This window comes from Phalaenopsis equestris, unplaced genomic scaffold, assembly GCF_001263595.1.
Source record: "Phalaenopsis equestris unplaced genomic scaffold, ASM126359v1 Scaffold000233, whole genome shotgun sequence".
In the NCBI taxonomy this organism is placed as follows: domain Eukaryota; kingdom Viridiplantae; phylum Streptophyta; class Magnoliopsida; order Asparagales; family Orchidaceae; genus Phalaenopsis; species Phalaenopsis equestris.
The window spans coordinates 842658-862323 of NW_018164675.1; the positions used below are offsets into that span (position 1 = coordinate 842658).

The 19666-nt window shown below is 32.5% G+C and overlaps 1 protein-coding gene across 1 annotated transcript in view; it reads right to left on the reverse strand.

Annotated features, from left to right (window-relative positions):
• Positions 1–19666, reverse strand: part of LOC110023848 (glutathione S-transferase T1-like) — a 34840-nt gene that overhangs the window by 8891 nt on the left and 6283 nt on the right. Inside the window, exons 3-5 of the mRNA XM_020723460.1 lie at positions 16937–16997; positions 9926–9979; positions 4783–4862 (exon numbers count right to left, since the gene is read on the reverse strand). Of these exons, the coding sequence (XP_020579119.1) occupies positions 4783–4862; positions 9926–9979; positions 16937–16997 (195 nt within the window). The remainder of the gene's footprint in view (positions 1–4782; positions 4863–9925; positions 9980–16936; positions 16998–19666) is intronic.

Sequence of the window (19666 nt, forward strand, 5' to 3'; positions counted from 1 at the left end):
TATATATATGCCCAGGTATTTCTCCTGTGTGTGGTCACGCTAATCTTGGTCTAAATCTTTCTCCATTGTTGCTATCAAACACCTTTTCTTATAGTTAAATATGTGTATAGGGGTATTTCAGATATTTGTCTACAGACAACACTTTCAAAAATGAATTTTTCAAATGGGACAACTGCTTCTGAAAAATCAGCTTTTAAATAGCAGATTTTTCACAACAAATTTTGAATTGAGATTTCATAAACCACAGCCAAAACAAGTGCACCCTCAACTTTTCCGCATGGATAGATGAAGAACCAAACTGATGGTCAGCAGAGAGCCGTTCTCAGAAAAAATAAGCTATTGGTTACAACTTACAATTTCACTAAAACTGTTCCACAAGACACCAACACAGTCATTTCCATTTTTCCAGCATTATTGCCTGCTTTCCAAGTAGGATATGTAGTGTGCACAGCCAATAAGCAGAAGAGAAGATATTTTTTTAGGAACATTTACATACATAGCACACAATTCTTAAGTATATACATATCTCACACCTACACTTTCATATTTACATAAATAAAGCAGGACAAACCTCACTCCAATGATGAAGGCTGACTTGGCTTTAGATTAGGGAGGCCAACATGGCAGTAACGAGTTATATTGGCATCAATGACAGAGGATGACTTGGTGTGAACAGGGTGGGTGGAATGAGTGCCAATAATGAAGCTTGATTTGGCATCAAGAGAGGAGATCATCAAGCCTCATTGATGAAGGTAGACTCGAGTCAACGGGGAAGGCTAGTTGGGTGCCAGTAATGAGGACAACTTAGCATCAGCATTCACAAGGGAGGCCAACTAGAAAACAAAGATGGAGGCTGATTGGGCAAAACAAAACAAATCCAACAACGAGAAAAGGGAGGCAGGCATTGGAAAGTGACTGTTTCCGCCCGAAATTCTTATAGAGATTGTTACAACTTTAGGAAAAATTTTTCTACATGAACTAGATTAGAAGGCATATTTGTAGACTCGCCAATAAAAAGAAGATTTATAATCATTTAGAATGGAAGATAAAGTAACACATTTTTCTTCAATAAAATTAATGTGTTTATAAATTGATGACATAATAATACTCTATTAAAATTTTAATTAAATTAACTTTAAAAAAATGAAATTAACAGTTACGACACCTGTAAAGCAGGTGTCGTTCGAATGAGAATCCTGCCGCCGTTGGGAGAATTAAGTCGAGGCTTTTCCTCATCCATTCGAACCCACTGCACGAGAGAGAGAGAGGGCGAAAGAGGCAGAGGACAAGAAAGCGAGAAAGGGTGTTGTGCCCTAATTGAAGAGGAGGACGAAGAAGATAAAGGAAGGGGAGGAAGTTACCATAGCATTGTATGAGCGTTCGACCAAACCTTTCTACACCTTTGACTGAGCGAACTAAGCGAAAGGAGGAAGGATTGAAGGCACCCAGAAGCCCTTTTCCGCAATCGAGAGATGCACGAGCGAGCACCTGGAGGGCTAGAGCGGCTCACCCAAGCCTTCCTCTTGTGTCGTCAATGATCCATCAATCGTGCAAGCGTAGAAGAGAAGGGAGACAAAGCCACGAGTCTCGTCAACTCCAATGAAGGCTTCTGGTGCCCTAACTAATTAAAAGTAAGTAGTAGGAATGAGCGGCCTGCAAGAGTCATTTCAACGCATGTGGAGCATTTGATCGGGTTTATACAGGATTTGGAAGCAAGGTGAAGCTAAAGAAAACACTTTCCCTACGTTGTGATCGAGCCTCTAAATCCTCAGTTCGTAGAAATAGAACAAGTGAACCATGAATAAATGTAAGTTTTGAACCGTTTTGGTAATAGCTTTGAAACTGAAAATTAAATTTTTTTTATGTTTAATAAATTGAAATGAAGAAAATTCATAAACTTGAGATTAAATTTTTGAATTTTGTAAAATCATGTTTTAGTATTTCGGCGAGGAGACTAAAGCGAAGTAAGATTTTATTTTGTAGTAGAAAAATTATTAAGTATGACGACCCATTTTAACACTTAATCTATATATATTTAATTAATTGATGTTAAGTCACATTCCAAGTTAATAAACCTATAAGTTAAAATATAACTAAGTTATTCCTAACTTAAGCATGTCAGACTACATTTTATATTTATACTAGTTTATGAAAAAATTTAACATTTAGACAAAATTACTTAAATTGAGACCATAAGAGAAGAAAATATGTATTTACATATAAAATGATAAACATTAGAAACAGATCAAATATAAATTGTTCCTTTAGGTGCCCAAAAAAACTAGTTCCACCCCAGGAAAAGAATAACAAATTTCAAACTATACTGTTCATGTGGGTAAATATGTTTTTAATTTAAAATAGTTCTGATTATGTCTTAAAACAATTACACATGTTTTTATTTTTTTCAACATTTATTTTAAAAATGCAAAAGTTCATGTCTTTCTTTAAATGTTAAATATAAGAAAAGAAATAAAGTATAATATATGAATGCATATGAGAGTCACACCTGAATGATACTAGCAAGGGAATGCAATGTACCCATGGACGAAAATGAAAATCAAAATGGTTGTCAACCTTTATGCTAAGTTGAAAATTGTTAAAACGACATTTTTTTAAGTATATGTTTAAACGGTGACTCCCAATAATGAAAAGTATAATATAAATAAATGAAAGTAAAAAAAAAACTTTCTTTTTTTACTGTTCTTTTAATGCGCACACTTCTTTATTGTTTCTTACACTCTTACAAAAATTTTAAAATTTGAATTATAGTAATTTAGAAATATTTTTTCACTAAATAGTTCAGCTCAAACCTTTCGTTGCTAACTTTCTTATAGGAAAACCAATTTTTGGCTAGATGGATCCTAAATAGTGCGTGTACAGGCACCGAGGAGTACGGGTTGATAGGTACTATATGTAATTTTTTATTTTTTGTCAATCATAAATAATTAAAATCTGTGTGAACGGGTTGTAACTTTAAATTTTATAAAAAGAATATCTATTGTGGTTTTGGATTTCATTTTAATTATAAAAAAAATTATTAGATAGTTTTTCTCCATCCGACCGACAGTTCTCGCCTTGGTAATTCCAAGGTCTTGGGATGGTCGTGATAGTTTAAACTACCAAAAAACCCTAGTTGAGCTCAAATTCTAATAAGGGATGTCAACCTTGTATTAGCACCATTGATGCTTTTATTCAATGAACACAGGATCCTAAATGACAGAGGGGCAAAGAGAAGTCGAGTCACAAAGAATAATATTTTCTACCTTATAGGTTAATTCTAATATATGATGCTACCTCACTCAACTCTAGGTAAAAAAGGACTGATATTCAAGAAATAACATAGTCATCCTCATCTTGAACGAAACGTTGTAAAATAAATAATGCACAATAAAGAGGATGAAGATGGTCGTGATAGCTTTGAAAAGATCAATAAGTTCTAAATTATTACAAGAAAGCGACAAAATCAATGGCAACCAAGTTCACTAGCTTGCTCTTTGCTAAGTGTTGAGAAGAAACGCAAAAACAATTTTAAAACCTGAAAGGGTAAAAGGCTTCAGCAAGTGGGTGTTCTCAACAAAATTAATAAAAAACTATTACAATATCAAGCAGAAAATCTATAAATAAACTGATTAGAATACTTATTTATAGGGCTCACCAAAAAAATGTTTATTTTGATCGGACAACAAGACTTGGCATAATTGGTATCTATGTTCAACAAATGGAGGGCACCATAAGATGGAGGGGCAGATAAGAGTCACAAGTTGCAGGTAATGAGTAGTTTTTTTCACTTGATCAAAGAGGAAAATTCCATTGGAAGGTGCTCCTTGCTCAAATATGGTAAGAATAGAGACCATCATGCTCAAGGAAAATTTGACAATTCTTCCTCATTTCAAAATAAATGATTCATAATAAAGTGGAGGAAGAAGAATGATGTAATTTAGAAATGATCAATAAATTTAATTTACTGCAAGAAAATGATTGCATATTAATGACAACCAAGGTTGCTAGCATGCCCATTGCCAATGGTCGAACTTAGGAGGATCAATTAATCCATTGCCCACCAGGATGCTTTGTGAAGATGGCACCACCACCCCATTCTTGCACAAGAAAGAAGTTCGCTAAAATGTTGAAGATAAAAAACCTAAATTGAGTCAATCTAGTGCGGCCAGGAAAATTTTGAAATTTGTTTGGGCTTCACTTTGATTGATTCAAATATGCACAAACTTTGTTCAAGCCCATGGACTTTGTATAATGTTTGGTTGAGCTGATTCTAAAATGTCCAAGCAACATTATCGTTCAAGAATGCCAAATTAGACACTGATTACATCTTTTGTAGATGCTTTTAAATTCATGAGTTGCATCAAAAAAATATAGGAAAATAAGTTCAGTTTCTCAGGAACCAAACAATAGTGAATTCAAAAAATAAGAAATAAGTTTCTTAGAAGCAAAAAAGAAAGTTTCTTCAATATTTCAAAAAGAAGAAGTAGACGATAAGCCATTTTTTCTTCTAGAGTCAAGAGTAAGGTAACTATATTTTATCATACATTTAAAGGGAAAACTCTATTTTGTTCAGCAAAAATCATAAAAGAATCAAAATCCTATACCATAGCTAACAAGGTAAATAAAATTTTGAATTAATCTTTAAAACTTGGGTGAAAATTTTAAAGGAAACTTTAATTTATACTGTAGAGCTAGAGACTGAAGTCCTTCAAATCATACTCCATGAAGAAGAAAAAAAGCAACTTTATTTAATTGATAAGTGAGAGTCTGATCATGGAGTACTTGAACCACGTCGTAGGTTTGAATGATGCCAGTCCAGAATTGAGTTGATTTTAGCTCTGCTGAAAACATCACTTGGATACCTTGATTGAAAAAGAAAACAAAGTAAGGTTTTCAAAAAAATTTAAGCTCCAAAGACAAATGTAAATTATAAATAGAAGTTTTTTTACAGTCGTTATTAATGAAATATCAACATGAATCTAAACCGGAAGTAAAAAAATGTAAACCATAAACTTTCAGTCTGCTGATAAAATGCAACGCAAGAATGTAGCATTAGTAAATTGTTTAACTTCATTGATGATATTGGCGAAAGAAAACTTTTCAAATACTTATGATGATTAATCATAAATGACAAATAAAAACATAAATGGAAAAGGTTGATCGTGCCAGGCAGTCTCGCGCACAGTTCATCCAATTACTATTTATGTTCATGTTTAAAACTTAAGGCTTAAAAGTCCTTTTAGATATAGTTCAGGTATTTCAGTCATTTCACATAATTTGGAGGTCATGATCACCGTCTCTATTTTCAATTTATTTTAGCAACTGCTTGGATATTTGAGTAATTGTATAACATTTTGAGGGCATCCACCGTCCCTATTGCCAGTCACTTAAACAATTGCTCAAGTATTTTTGTAATTTTGCATCATTTCGAGGTCATGCCCCTATTTTGTTAGGAAACATTGCACACAATTATTATAAATTTACATATCTAACTCCTTAAGTTTGATATTTATATTTATAACATTTTATGTCATATAGCTATGCATGAAAAAGGTGTGTTTCACTTTTAAAAGGTTAAAAGTAATGGTATTTTTTTATGTAATATCAAATATTTGATTAATATACCTGTAAATATGAAGCATTAAGTGTTATACATGTAAACACATAAGAATTATGTGGTATTTGTATGTATGTAACTGCCCCTTTTTATTAAGTTCATTACTTAGCTATTGTAGAACCTACTGTATGAATAAAAATTCAATTGAAATTATGCAACGAAGTCTAGAATAATCATATTCTCAACTTGACACCGTACTAGGGCTCCTATAAGAAGTTCAAAAAAGGGATTTAGCTTGAAAGCAGTTGTGGAATCATGAAGGAATAAAAATATGGCAATTGGTGAGAATTGGAAGCAATATGAGGCATTCAACGGCTGAAATCTGTTGTGGACTAAAAACAGCGAGCAAATGGCGAATCGGCGAGGTGTGAAGAGTGAAGAGGATCTACCACCTATTCCTGAGCAAGATACAGATACACCAATCGCAAAAGAAAAATGATACAGTACTCCAGAAACATAAAACAGAGATTACAACCTACAAACACTAACAATAGTCAAAAGTCCTCCAAAACAATAAAATAACAGCATATAAATTGTTCCCTTCTAGAAAATCCTAAATATAAATTAATAAATAGGGAAAAAATCATATTTAAGCTTCCAATAATAAAACAAAATTGGTTCACAAGCTTGGCGGCAGAAATCCTGAATGAGAAGGCCAGCAGGGAGTTCTACTGGGATGAAAATCTTCCTCTTAGTGTGAGCAAGAAATTCCTACGAAAGTTTTACGATCTGCTCCCATGATCACGAGAAAATTTGAAAGTGGCTTCCGCGTTCAATGCGAAGGCGACCAAGCGTTATGGAAATGCGCCCCGCGTCATTCTCCTCGGGTGCCTTCTTCGCTGGAAAATTCTGGAATCAGTCTCTCACCATCATAAATAAATCATCGTCTTGTTGTGTTTGAAGCAGTCCAACTACAAAAACTATGCTCACATCCATTTTAGACAACTACAAAATATATACAAAATGTTTTTTTTTTTCTTTCTGGCGTACATATGAACCTTTCTGGCGTACATATGAACTTTTGAACTTTTTGGTTCTTGGTGGGAGTTGTGAGAGGCTTTAGTGCAGTGGGTTTGTTTTTAGATTGATTTGTGATATTGGGAACAATAGTGGGTTCATCAGGGATATAAGGGAGGCGAGTTTAAGGTTCCTAAATGGTACCCTAATTTTAATATGCACTCAAACTCTCCTATTGAATATCAGATTTGGTTTTCAAAGAATGTGAATGATATTCATGGAGTTGTAGAATCTTTGTGCTTCTGAATAGTAACATTTATACCCATTTTTGTTTGAAGAGTGGCTCACAAAGATACATTTGATTTTCCTAAGAACAAGTTTGGTATGGTGCGGTTGATTAGAAGAACAAAGGCAATGCTAAAAAAAACTTTTAGTAATAAGTTAGAGGAGAATGACTGAATGTGAGGGTAGGATTTTATGAGTGTTAAGAGATTTGTTAAGGTTTAACATTATGTTGAGCATCCTCTTTATGAGATAAATGAATGAGAATTACATCCCCATAAGTGTTTGGGTATAATATTAGTGAATAGAATTGAACGGGTCACCTCAAGGAGATAGTATGTTCTCTCTCAGCCACACAATTTTGTTGGGGTGTGTAACGCAAGAGCTTACAGGAATGATGCCATTTTTGGATAGATAAGGGCCAAGAGTAGAGTAACGGTAGCCTTTACAATATCGGTTTGAGAATCTGAATTTTGTTCTAAAATTGGGCGAGAATCATGTTGTGAAAAGTTTCAAATATGTTGGAAGTTTCATATTTATCCTCATAAGAAAGCTCCAAAAGGTTCTAGTGTGATCACCAATGAATGTGACAAACCACCTAATTTCATTTATTTTTTTTATTTTTGAGGGCCCATAGATACCATTATGAACCATGGAGTGGATATGTTGGTTTCTATTTCAGGCTTGGGTGCACTTATCAAGTATGTTTAGCAAGTTGGTAATTTTTACACTAATAAGAACTATGTTTTTTTTCGTAGATAAACAATGGAAATATAATTTTCAATATAATAGAAATTATGATGCATAACGCAAAAATGTCATAATAAAACTACACTCTTGAGAATTAAACTTAGATACAAGACTTAACTCAAGAGTTTATGAATGATGGGACTGTCTTTTTAAATTGAGAGTCTACTGAGTTGATAAAGTTCATGATACATCCCAGCACTGTCAATCACCTTCATCAAGTCTTTCACCTAAAATTCATACAAATTATGATAAAATTTAATAACATAATTCATGTCATGAGATTGAGATTCACACTCCTCTTCTTTCCACAAATGAGAGGGAGTCATTTGTGATTCTAACTGCAACATATGCTTACAAGAATTGCAGGATTGGAAAGCAGTGATATCAATTGTCATGTGATCAGATGCTATAGAGTCTATTATCCAAGACTGATTCTTCTTGTTAATAGAGCAGACGGAAGACTATCTTGATGTGCTAGAAGACTGGTAGAAGGCCTGGTATATTTTCTTACAAGCCTTTGAAGAAATTCAAGTTTCATGTCGAATAACCTATATTCATGAGCCTTGTCTTCCTTTGATGTTGTGTTTGCTTGATTTTCTTCATCACCTTTGACTTTGTTGGGCTTCTAATCTGCAGGTTTTTCATAAACTTTTCAACACTTCTTCAGATGACCAAGTTTCTTACAATGTTCACATTAAGATTTGTTTCACTTTGACTTGTTGTCCTGAGATGATTTGTGAGTGTATAAAATTGAGTTGTCAATATTTAAAGTAGTAGGATTACCAATCATCGTGAGTTTCTTCCCGCTCTCCTCCTTTCTCACTTCATAAAAAGCTTCATGAATTGAGGGAAGAGATTTGACTCTCAAGATTCTACATTTGACTTCATCTAGCTCCTTGTTGAGTCATAGAAGGAACTCAATGATTCTTTTCAGTTCAACAATGATTTTGTAAAGAGTAGAGCCTTGTAAGCAACTCCATGTGTATGTTAAATTCATATCTAGGAGCCAATATTTGGAGAGAGTACTAAAGTATTGAGTAACATTCAACCCGCTCTGTCGTAGACATATAATCAAATTTTAATGTCAAACAACACAAAGGTGTTGTCAACACTTGAATAGGTTCCCTTATGGCATCTCAGATTTCTATTGACGTTTTGTACATGAGGACATTTTCTACAATTTTCGAGGTCATGGAGTTGACAAGGCACGACAAGATCGTGTGATCTTCAATCTTTCATGTACGATGTTTAGGATCATAATTTTTTTGTGAAGGATTCTCCTCGATGAGATGATCATATTTTTCTTTACCACAAATGTACATGAACACAGATTAAGACCATTGGAGAAAATTATTGTCATATAGTCTGTGATTGGTGATGCAGGAAAAGAATTTAGATGCTACAGAACCAAACATCCTAGGTTCAGCCTTAAACGTAACTTCTAGGGAAGAAGCAGTTTTCATTCCATATTTGATCGTCACGTGAATTTCCACTATAAAGAAATTGTTTGTTATTGGTACAGAATTTTGGTTGGAAAGAGAGATTGTATGTCGCAAACATAAGACTTTCTAGAGAGAGAAATTGTTAGTCATCTACACGGGATTCTCACTTGAGAAGAATATTGAACACCGTTCCAACTAAAGAGAAAATTCCTGGCGATTCTCAATTTTCTTCAGGAGAGAAGGGTGCAAGTTTGGATTGCAGGCTCGGCTTCTGGCTGGACCGAGATGTTCACTACTTGAGGAGATTTTGATAATCTGTAAACACAAAGCAGAGAAGACTCTGGTTGGCTAGGGAGGAAGAAAAAGAATATTTCGGCCTGGGATGCTGCAGAAGGAAGCCACCGCTGCAACCTAGGAGAGTTCGCCTGCAAGAAAAGAGGCCTCCGTGGAAGTTGGAGAAATTCTAGTGGCTGCAGGGAAGACTAAGGTTGCTAAAAAAAAATCTAGGGCTTATTTCGTTCCTCTGATACCATATGAAATTTAGGAGGAATTTTTTTAGAGGAAAAAACTCTCTAATTTTCTCATTAAGGAAATAACAAACATATACAACACATACTAACCCTGATATAATTGGAGGGAAATTCAAATCATTATGATAAAAAAAGGAAAGAAATAAAAAAACAAAATAATGGATAATTAAGGAAGAATAATTTCTTCCCCTCAAATATAGCAACAAAGCCACTGTTTCCTAAACCGTGAGTGGGCCCATGCAGTGAACAGATATATGCATATCAACAATTATCAGTTCTAATTATGTTTTTGGACTAAATTAGTATATAATAGTCATAAAATAAATGAAAACACAGGCAGAATTTACCAGTGATCGGAAACTCCAGGGAATGCACCAGCAATATATCGCAGAATGGCATGACTGCAAAACAAAAAAGTTACTTAGATTTCACATGGTAAAAGCAAAGCCAAGAAGGAAGGTGTAAAGGTAATAAAATTATTTTTCAACAGAAAAATGCTTGCACAAAACAAATGTAAGAGGCAGCCAAATAAGAAAAAGTTGAAAAAGAAAAATAAAATAAAAGATGCCCAGACAATGTAAATGGCAAAAGATTTTTTTTTCCGTTGGCAAGATTTGAGCTCGAACCTCCCCATTAAAGGAAAGGGGCATTACTAGGCATCCAAAGATTTAAAAACAAAAAATCGATTGTATTTAAAAGTTTCTAGTAAAATCATTTCTTTAAAAAAAAAAAAGAAATTTACAAACGACATAATCGACTAAATAAAAGTCAATTTTGACTTTCAAAATTTTAAATCGACTTTTACTTGATTTTAGATAAAATTTAAATTTTCGTTCTGTTAGCTACTACATGCATTCAAGGGTTCAGAAAAAAAAAATGTTCATAGGTAAGATAAAAAATAAAATGATGCGACTGGCAGCTCACGAGCCCGAAGGCGTGGAAAATTAGGTTTTTTTAATAATATTATTAAATTTCCTAGCAACAGGCTAATAAATTCCCTCGCAAAAGTTGTTAGTTGGTGGATTGTTCGTGTAAACGGAGATTTTTTCATGGGTGGCTCATAGATTATTTTTTAGGCACCTTAGAAAAAGCTTTAAAAATACAATTAAACAGATGGGTATATCCGATGTAGAGACAATGTGTCAGAAGATGTGTTGGGCAGAAAATATGGATAATATTAGATTGTTTGACAACATATGACTGATATTCGTAATGTTAAACAAGAGGCATATGATTGGTTGATTTCTATAGATGTTATAAGATGGAGACTATCTCACGATTGTGAAAGATATGAAGTTATGACAACTAACACAACTGAATGCTTCAAAAGGGTCCTTTGTCGAGCGAGAGGACTTCTTATTCATGCATTGGTTTGCTCTATATACTACAATATCATATTTTTATTTCTTAGAAGATATAACACAACACTGGATCATGAAGCAGCAAAAGAATTGTCTATTACTAAGGTTGTAATAGAGCCAAGTCGAGTCGAGTATATCATAGTTCGAACTTGGCTTAGCTTAATTATAAGTTGTTCATGTTCAGTTTGAGCTTGTGTCGAGCTTTCATATGTTGTTCAAGCTTGACTTGTTTGAATTTTTCAATGCTTAGACTTGATTTATTTATGACAAGTGAACGAGTATTTAAAAAAACTAATGAACAAGCTAAAAATTTAACAGAGTATCGAAATTTTCATACAAAAAATTAAATAAACAATTTTACAAATTTGATCACAATTATTGTTTTATTGATTATAAACTCTAAAACCTACATTATATTAAATATCATTTCTCCCCCATTTTGCCCTAAATTTCTCGCTTAGGGGATGTTTAGTATAATGATCTGAGTAGCATTTATGCCTAATTTAACATAAATCTTACCAAACAACTAAAAATGACAACTTTAAAACCCACAGAAACTTAATATCAAGTATTTCTATACCATACATGACATGAGTTATCAATAAACGAGTTATTATTCTAGTTAATTAAATTTTATTTAAATAATATATGATATATAATATCAGCTATCATTGAGTTTAATATCGAGTATTTAACAAGTTATTTGTTGAACAACAAACGAGTTTGTTTATGAACATAAATGTATAAGTTTGACTATGTTCATATTTAGTTTATTTAAGTTTCGAACTTTTAAAAATTGTTTAAACTAGTTTATTTACTAATTTGAACTAACTTGATAAAGTCTTCATCAAGTCAAGTTCGAGTTTTTCATCTAGTGTATTGGTTCAATTACAACCCTACCTATTAACACTGGAGAAAGCACTTCCCTTCGACAATATGAAGCTGAGGCTAGAAGATTTCCTAAACCAACTCGTATTAACTTTCACGAGTACGCGGTCTACGATTTCAGTTGTCACTCCTTTCTGGTTCACTTACATGCAGATGGAGGTTGTAGTTGTAATTGCGTATGACTGGAGGCTTATCATATGCCTTGCTCACATATCATAGTTGTTTCAGGTCATAAACATGTAGATTATCTATCATATATCTCTCATTATTATACTGTTAAGTCTTTGAAGGATACTTATACATTTGAATTCCATGTTATACCTAGGGCTGTCAAAACGGTTGGTTGTTCACGAACAACTCGTGTTTGACTCGTTAATTACCTCGTTTTCAATTTATTTGCCAAACAAATAACTCGAACATGAATAATTTTTTTACGCTCGATATATAAACGAGTCAAACACAAACAAAAATTTATTCTTTCGTGTTTGACTCATTTTGGCTCAAAATAATAATATATATACATATAGCTAATGGGTATTTTTTAATATAATTTAATTGACTACAAAGTTTCAAATATTTATAATCAATTAAAATTATTAATTAAAAAATAGCATAAAACTATATTAAATTCTATTTAAATAAATATTTAATATAAATATTAAGATATAAATCTCGCCCTTACTTTGAACATCCTACGATTGCATGATTAGAGATGTTAAAATGACATGTTGTTCATGAACAGCTTGTGTTCGGCTCGCTAAGCAGACGAGTCAAATACGAACAATTTTTTTGCACTCAATAGATGAACAAGTTGAACACGAACAATGGTATTTTTTAACGAGTCGAGTCTGGGCTCGCTTAAGCTCGGCTCGTTTACACCACTAGTTATATCTGAGCAAGCATCATGGTCTGATTTTGATCCAATGCTTGCAATTATTGAGTTAGCACCCACAAATTTTAGATGGAGAATTGGAAGACTGCGTACAAAGTGTTATACAAATACGATGGACAAACATACTTCTTTGGGACAAAGGATATGTAGCTTATGTTGTACTATCGGACATAAAAATCTACTTGCCCATCAAACCCAAAAAATATCTAGTAACATAAGTTGAATAATACAATGCTCTTGGTAATAAATTTCAAATGATAATCGTATCATCTTCAACATACAAATATCATGACAGGCGATAGACATAAAAGGGGACATAGAGATGGAATGTCGCAGTCTCAATGATGTAGGACACGACCTAGCGAGAAGCCTAAGATTAGGCCAGCATTTCGCGATGTGCACCCTGACGTTACTCCACTACGTGAGACACAGAGCAACACACCATGATGAGGCATTATTTGATTAATCCTAACATTTAATTCACTTAATGTCATTATTTATATCTAATCTTAATATTTTTTTAAATTTATTTATACATGAAAATATTCTTGAGGCGAGCCCGTATCTACTTATGATGAGAGAGTGGCATAATACATGCCCACTGTTTAATTAATGATTTAACAAAGATTGATTTGGAAAGCATCAGACACCATCAATATATTAGATTAGATCACCATCTACTAACGATGCTAGCAAAGCATTAGTCTTTGGAGACTAACACGTTTCACTTGTTGAGAAGATGACAATCACTTTACAACGGTCTTTATGATTCTATGCATCAAAATAAATGAACTCTTATTTATAGGCCCAAGCGTTATTAACAAGGACAAGAGATGGGTATCATGGCAAGATTGCTATGATGATTTACTCGTACTCACCTTGATCCAAAAGTCGCCTACCACAAGCTAAGAATTTCAGATGTGTGCAAGATTCTGGATGATACAGACTATAGCACAGACTTGCGTACCTTTACGATGGCTAAGGTGACTATTTAATGGAGATTCTTACGAGAATTTAGATAAAATTATTTTTTAAAGACATGTTTGGGCATATATTTTATTCATTCTTGAGAGCTTCCTGATTTTTTATGTGCTTGGGTGGAAGATACACTTACAATATTTACCAGTGAAGGAGCATCATCAGTTTTTTCATAGTAATCTATTGAACCAGCAGTATTGGAAAATTTTTATAGGGAGCCGAGACAAGCTGCGAAGCCTACTTGAGTGAAAATAATAGGGCGTCTGCATCTACTTCAAGTTTGGCGCTGGGAGAGATTCCACATTAGCATGCTCACACTACAAGTTTCATACCTAACATTGATTGATGGGAGAAGTGTGGGTAAAAATTTTTACATAATACGTTTATAACACTTTCATTTGTATTCAATAAATTAGACTAAACTTTTTAATTTGTAGGTGGAATGAACCTATGTACGAGAGCGGTTACCTAGTCACGTACGAGTGTACCGTGATGAGTTTGATGAACTTCTACTTTCTCAGACATTTTAATTTTCTTTTGTTACACCTTATCGTTAAACTTATGAACCACCATTTTTATTACTAATTTCATTATTTTTACATACTAAAAGTTAAATGACAAACATACAATGATGAGATCCTTCATCATGTTGCTGACATGTACACCTTAGGATCAGATGTGGGAGGCTTGGGTGCCATTGGTTTGTTGGAAGCATATAAAGTGACACCTTCCAGAGAAAATTACTTGCCAATTTGGACGGTACCTAAAGGTTGAAGTCAAATTTTAACTGAAACCCACATTTTTCAGACGTATAAGGAGCCTGGAAGTATCCAAGAATGAATAATAGGTATGCTCGAACACATCTCAAAAAAGTAATATCATCTAAATCCTCATAAGAGTCTATATTAAATGTACACCTCAGTCATCGTAAGGGTACGCAAGTCTATCTCTAGTATACCCCATCTGGAATCTAGTCGCACACCTGGAACTCCTGGATTGTGGTAGACTACGTCTAGATCAGGGAGAGAATCGAATAAATCTTCGCAACAATCTGGCAATGAAGCTTATATCCTGCCCTCATCAATAACTCTTAGCCTTTTAAGTGTCAGGGCCATCTAATTTGATGCCTAGAATCACAGAGACATCTTGTAAAGTGACTGTTATCTACTCAACAAGCAACTAAAATGTTGGTCACCAAAGACCAACGTTTTACGAGCGTCGTAAGTAGATAGTGATATAATATAATATATCGACGGTATCTGATGTAGCTCGAACCAATCTTTGTCAAAGCTATAATAAAACATGAACATAAAATATTCCTCTCTCATCATAAATAGATGCAAGCTAGCCTAAAGAATAGTGTCTTATTGATAGAAATAAAACATTATTGATATATGGTATCTCTTATATTTTTCATTTTCCTTTTTTATAATTATCATACTATTTTTGGTTCTTTTCTAAAATAATACTAATTACCATTATTATTATTATTATTATTATTATTATTATTATTATTATTATTATTATTATTATTATTATTATTATTATTATTATTATTATTATTATTATTATTATTATTATTATTATTATTAGTATTATTATTATTACATTCTTTTTTCTACAATTTAAATTTTGTAAATATAATATCTTATATTTTCAAAACTTACAGTAAATTAAAAGCATTTCTTATTTTGCCGATTTTTAAAAAAATGTTCCAATAATAAAATTAAAGTTCTTATCAGACAACAAAATATTTAAAAGAGAAAATTTTTATGCCTATAAAAATAAAAAACTTGAAGTAATATGTTTTAAAGTTTATGTACAATGCTCTTTTATTTTAACAACTTTTTTCTAGAATTTTTATTGATACTAAATAATTAGAATTTGGTTCGTAAATATGGGATGATATATAAGGGTTAGCCCCATTATACATAAAAATAATAATGCAAGAATGTTTTGATCAAAATTACTTTTATAAATATATTAAAGTCATCTCAAAGCTATTTTATCTTTAATATTTAACAATTAAATAATAATTGTTTTAAAAAAATACTATAAATCTACAGGAAAAAAAAGAAAGAAAAAAAGCATAAAAAAATTAATAAAATGTACATAAATAAATACACAAAAAAAGAAAGTGAAACTCACCTCTTCCTTTTAGATAAAAGCAAAATCAAAACTCTAGCTTGTGTACTTTCACAGTGTCTCACATATTTATTTAAACGATTTCAGAGGTTTCAAGCAGCATTCTCCAAAGCCCGCACCCGTTATCAATGCCAGCAACCTCTGCCAACCAACTAACATATGCCAAACTAACGTCTGTCACCAGGAAATTTAATATCATTATTAAAAACCTTCATTTTACACGTCTTCTCGTCCGTGAGCTGCCAGCCGCATCATTTTTTTCTACATTTGACGCCTCTTTTTTTTTTATAAACCCGTGAATACATGTGCCAACCAACGGAACAAAAATGTAAATTTTACCTATAATCGGCTCGGAAAAAGTCAATTTAATAATGTGCAAGTAAAAATCAACTTTAATAAATAGATTACGCCGTTTGTAAAATTTTTTTTAGAACAAATGGTTTTATTAGAAACTTTTTAAATACCTTTGATTTAAAAGAAAAAACTCACACACAAATTAAATCAACATTTTGTAAGAGAAAAGAAATGAAGGGAATTGAAAAAGAAGAAATCAAGGTAATTTGTACTTTAAAAAAACTGACATGCATCAAAGATTTGATAAATAGAACTATAACAAAATCAAAAATTAGAATTTAGGACTATGAAAATATGCAAAAAAAAAAAAACATGAAAGTTTTCTGTTCATTCTTCTATTAATTAGTGGGATGATATTCTGGCTGTTCTACTAAAAAATAAAAAAAAATTAGAAAATGAATTCACAATTAGTACAATATCAAGAAGCAATCCAATGAATCACAGGAAGTTCAAGGGTTACAGGGTGAGCTAAAAGCTAGGAAGATAATCTGGCAAATTCATGTGCAATATTTTCAGCTAAAACAATAATTTTCTCGTTAAAATTATTAGTTCCGAAATGAACTGTAACAACAATCTGAAAAGCAAATGAAAAGAATACCAAGTAAAAGCCATTGCAATCCATGTAAAGGGGAAATAATATAAGGATAAACTTTGACTTCTACTTTATACCAGAAAAAAGTATGATTACATTTTTATCTCTTAAAACTTCTATGGAAGATTTCTGGGAAATTAAGAATTACCTTTCAAATAGTTTAAAGTTTCCATCAACAATTGCAGGAACCTGTCCCATAGGATTTATTTCTGCAAAATACATTTTAGATGTGTAATACAAAGGCTGTATCAAGTCCCTCTTGAAGGAAGAAGCCTAACAGGGATTTATCCATGAAATCTAGAGGCTCTTAAATTAAAATTAATAACAGATAAATAAGCATCGAAAAGGAATACTGGTAAGAAAAAAAATTGAAACAGATGAGAGGCGTAATTGAAAAGTTAAAAAAGAGGAACAAAAATAATTAGGCTATCCAGTTTTTCTATCTGCACTAATTTTACAAGGCATGATCATAGACAAACATTCATATTACCAGATCATCGCAATGTTAGACTGGATTGAGGTTTAAACTGAATTTTCATGCGGTTGGATGAGTATAAAATCATAACCAAAACTTCAAATCACCAGATCATGGTCCTGTTTTACTGGATTGACGAAAAAGCTACATCATTCATGTGAAACCCCTCAAGTAAAAGGAAGCTAAACTCTTAAACAAAAAGGCTAAGTCACGGAGATTATGAAACCCCAAGGAAAATGAAATTAAACTCTCAAACATCCAGGAGCCTTTTGATGTAACGATTAGATTTTCATAAAAAATTTTAAAGTTAAGCTTGCTTGTGTTGGATCACTCTCTGGATGGTTTTCCTCCTAGGAAGTTACACCAATGGAATAAAATTGTGAGGCCATTAAGCTAAAGCTGCAATATCTCGATGAATGAGAGTTTGGTCGGTCATAATTCGTGGGTACTTGCACGTATAAAACTGATGATTCCTACCCTCAATGGGATATGATGAAAAAAGAATTTGGTGTAATCCACTAACCCAAAGTGGTAGTTGTCTGGCATGACAATAATTCAGCCCGACAAGTGGTGAAAAGGTAATTGCTAGTTTCCCATAAGCGGAGCTCAGAAAAAAAAAGAAAGGAATAGGATAGAGTGAAGAAAATGAAATATTAGATCTCCATGTTTCGCGTTATTCTTCTTCCAGTAACCCAAAAAAAAAATTTAAAAACTCTTGCACATCAATCTCAGCTTCTCATGCTAAGCACGTCTCATATCCTAAAATATATGCTGCTGCCACTTTTAATGGTTCCTCCACTAATCTCACAACTCCGATGCTCTATAGCATCAACTCTGATTCTTTTATTGAGATATCCAGGCGAAGAAAGAACACAAGCAAACGAGGTGGGAGCCAGGCTTCTCACAAGATTGATCACCTAACTACAACTTCGGCCACGGAACCCAATTTCACTATCTTTGCACAAATCCAACTTCCACAAAGTCCATAGCTGTAGACAATGTCAGCGAAGAGTCAGCATAAATGCGTAACTGTTCCCAAAAACGAAATAATGGAAATCCTTGATCTAGAAAACTTAGCATTTAGCATTATCAGTCAAGAGTTATATTATTGGGTTCTATAAAAATGAGCAAATTCTAAGGTCCTATAGGACAACCAATTAGATTTAAGTTAGTGGTCTTTAGTAAATACTATAAATTTGAATCTAGTACATCTAAGTGGGGGTGTCAATTCAGGACAATTGGTCGAGTTTGAATCCGAACTGAAAATGACCAGACCCAAATAATAAATGTGCCGAAAACAAAGACCATAACCTAAATTTGACCCGCTAACCCAAACCAGATCCGAAATTTTGTAATTATTCAGGTCATATTTGGGTTTTCGAGTTTAGTCCGAACCCGACCAAAATAATAAACAGGTTGAACTCTCTGACCTGAACTCGACTCAAAAAATATTCGGGTCAGCCCTAACAAAGATTTTTCAAGCCGAGCTCGAGTCGTATTGGAATGTCGGATCAATTTTTGACACCCCTACATCCAAAAAAGGTTAAAATCCAAAAAATATTTGGTAACAGATTAAATAAATCTAGTTAAATCATGTCATATTGTTTGACAATTTGTATAAGAATTTAAAAGGTGGATATGCTTGTTAGAAAAAAAAATTCTAATTAAATTTTGATTATTTTATTATTATGATAAAAATTAATAAATAAATTCAATTAATTTCAATTTAAATTTTATTTTTAATCAAACTAATTAATAAATAACTATTCACAAAACTAAAAAGTTATTAATAAAAAATATTATTAAAATAATTACTTATTAAGCAATAATTTAATATTAATCAATTATTATATAATTATTAATAATATTAATGAAGAGCTATTTAGAACTTTATTAAATAATTTAAATTAAAAAAATATTTTTATTCATTAATTAACTATTAAATCTATATAAACTTATCTAATTATAATTAATTTGATAAAATATTAATAAATTATTAATTATTAATCAATTAAATTAATACAACAACAAAACCTTAATCCCACTATGTGGGGTCGGCTACATGAATCCTTTTTCTCCATTGCATCTTGTTTAGTGTCATATTTTCATTTAGTTCTAGTAAATTAAGATCATTTTTTATACAATAAGCCCAAGTCTTCCTAGGTCTACCTCTGTCTTTCTTAACACAAGTTGAATCTAAAACATCTCCTCTCCTAATCAAATCATCAGATGGTCGACGTTTAATTTGACCAAATCATCTAAGACAAATTTCTCCAATTTTGTCTGTCACAGGAGCTACACCAACCCTATCACGGATATATTCATTTCGCATTTTGTCTCTAAGTGTAAAGCCACTCATCCACCTAATCATTCTCATCTCGGCAACACTTAACACAACACTTA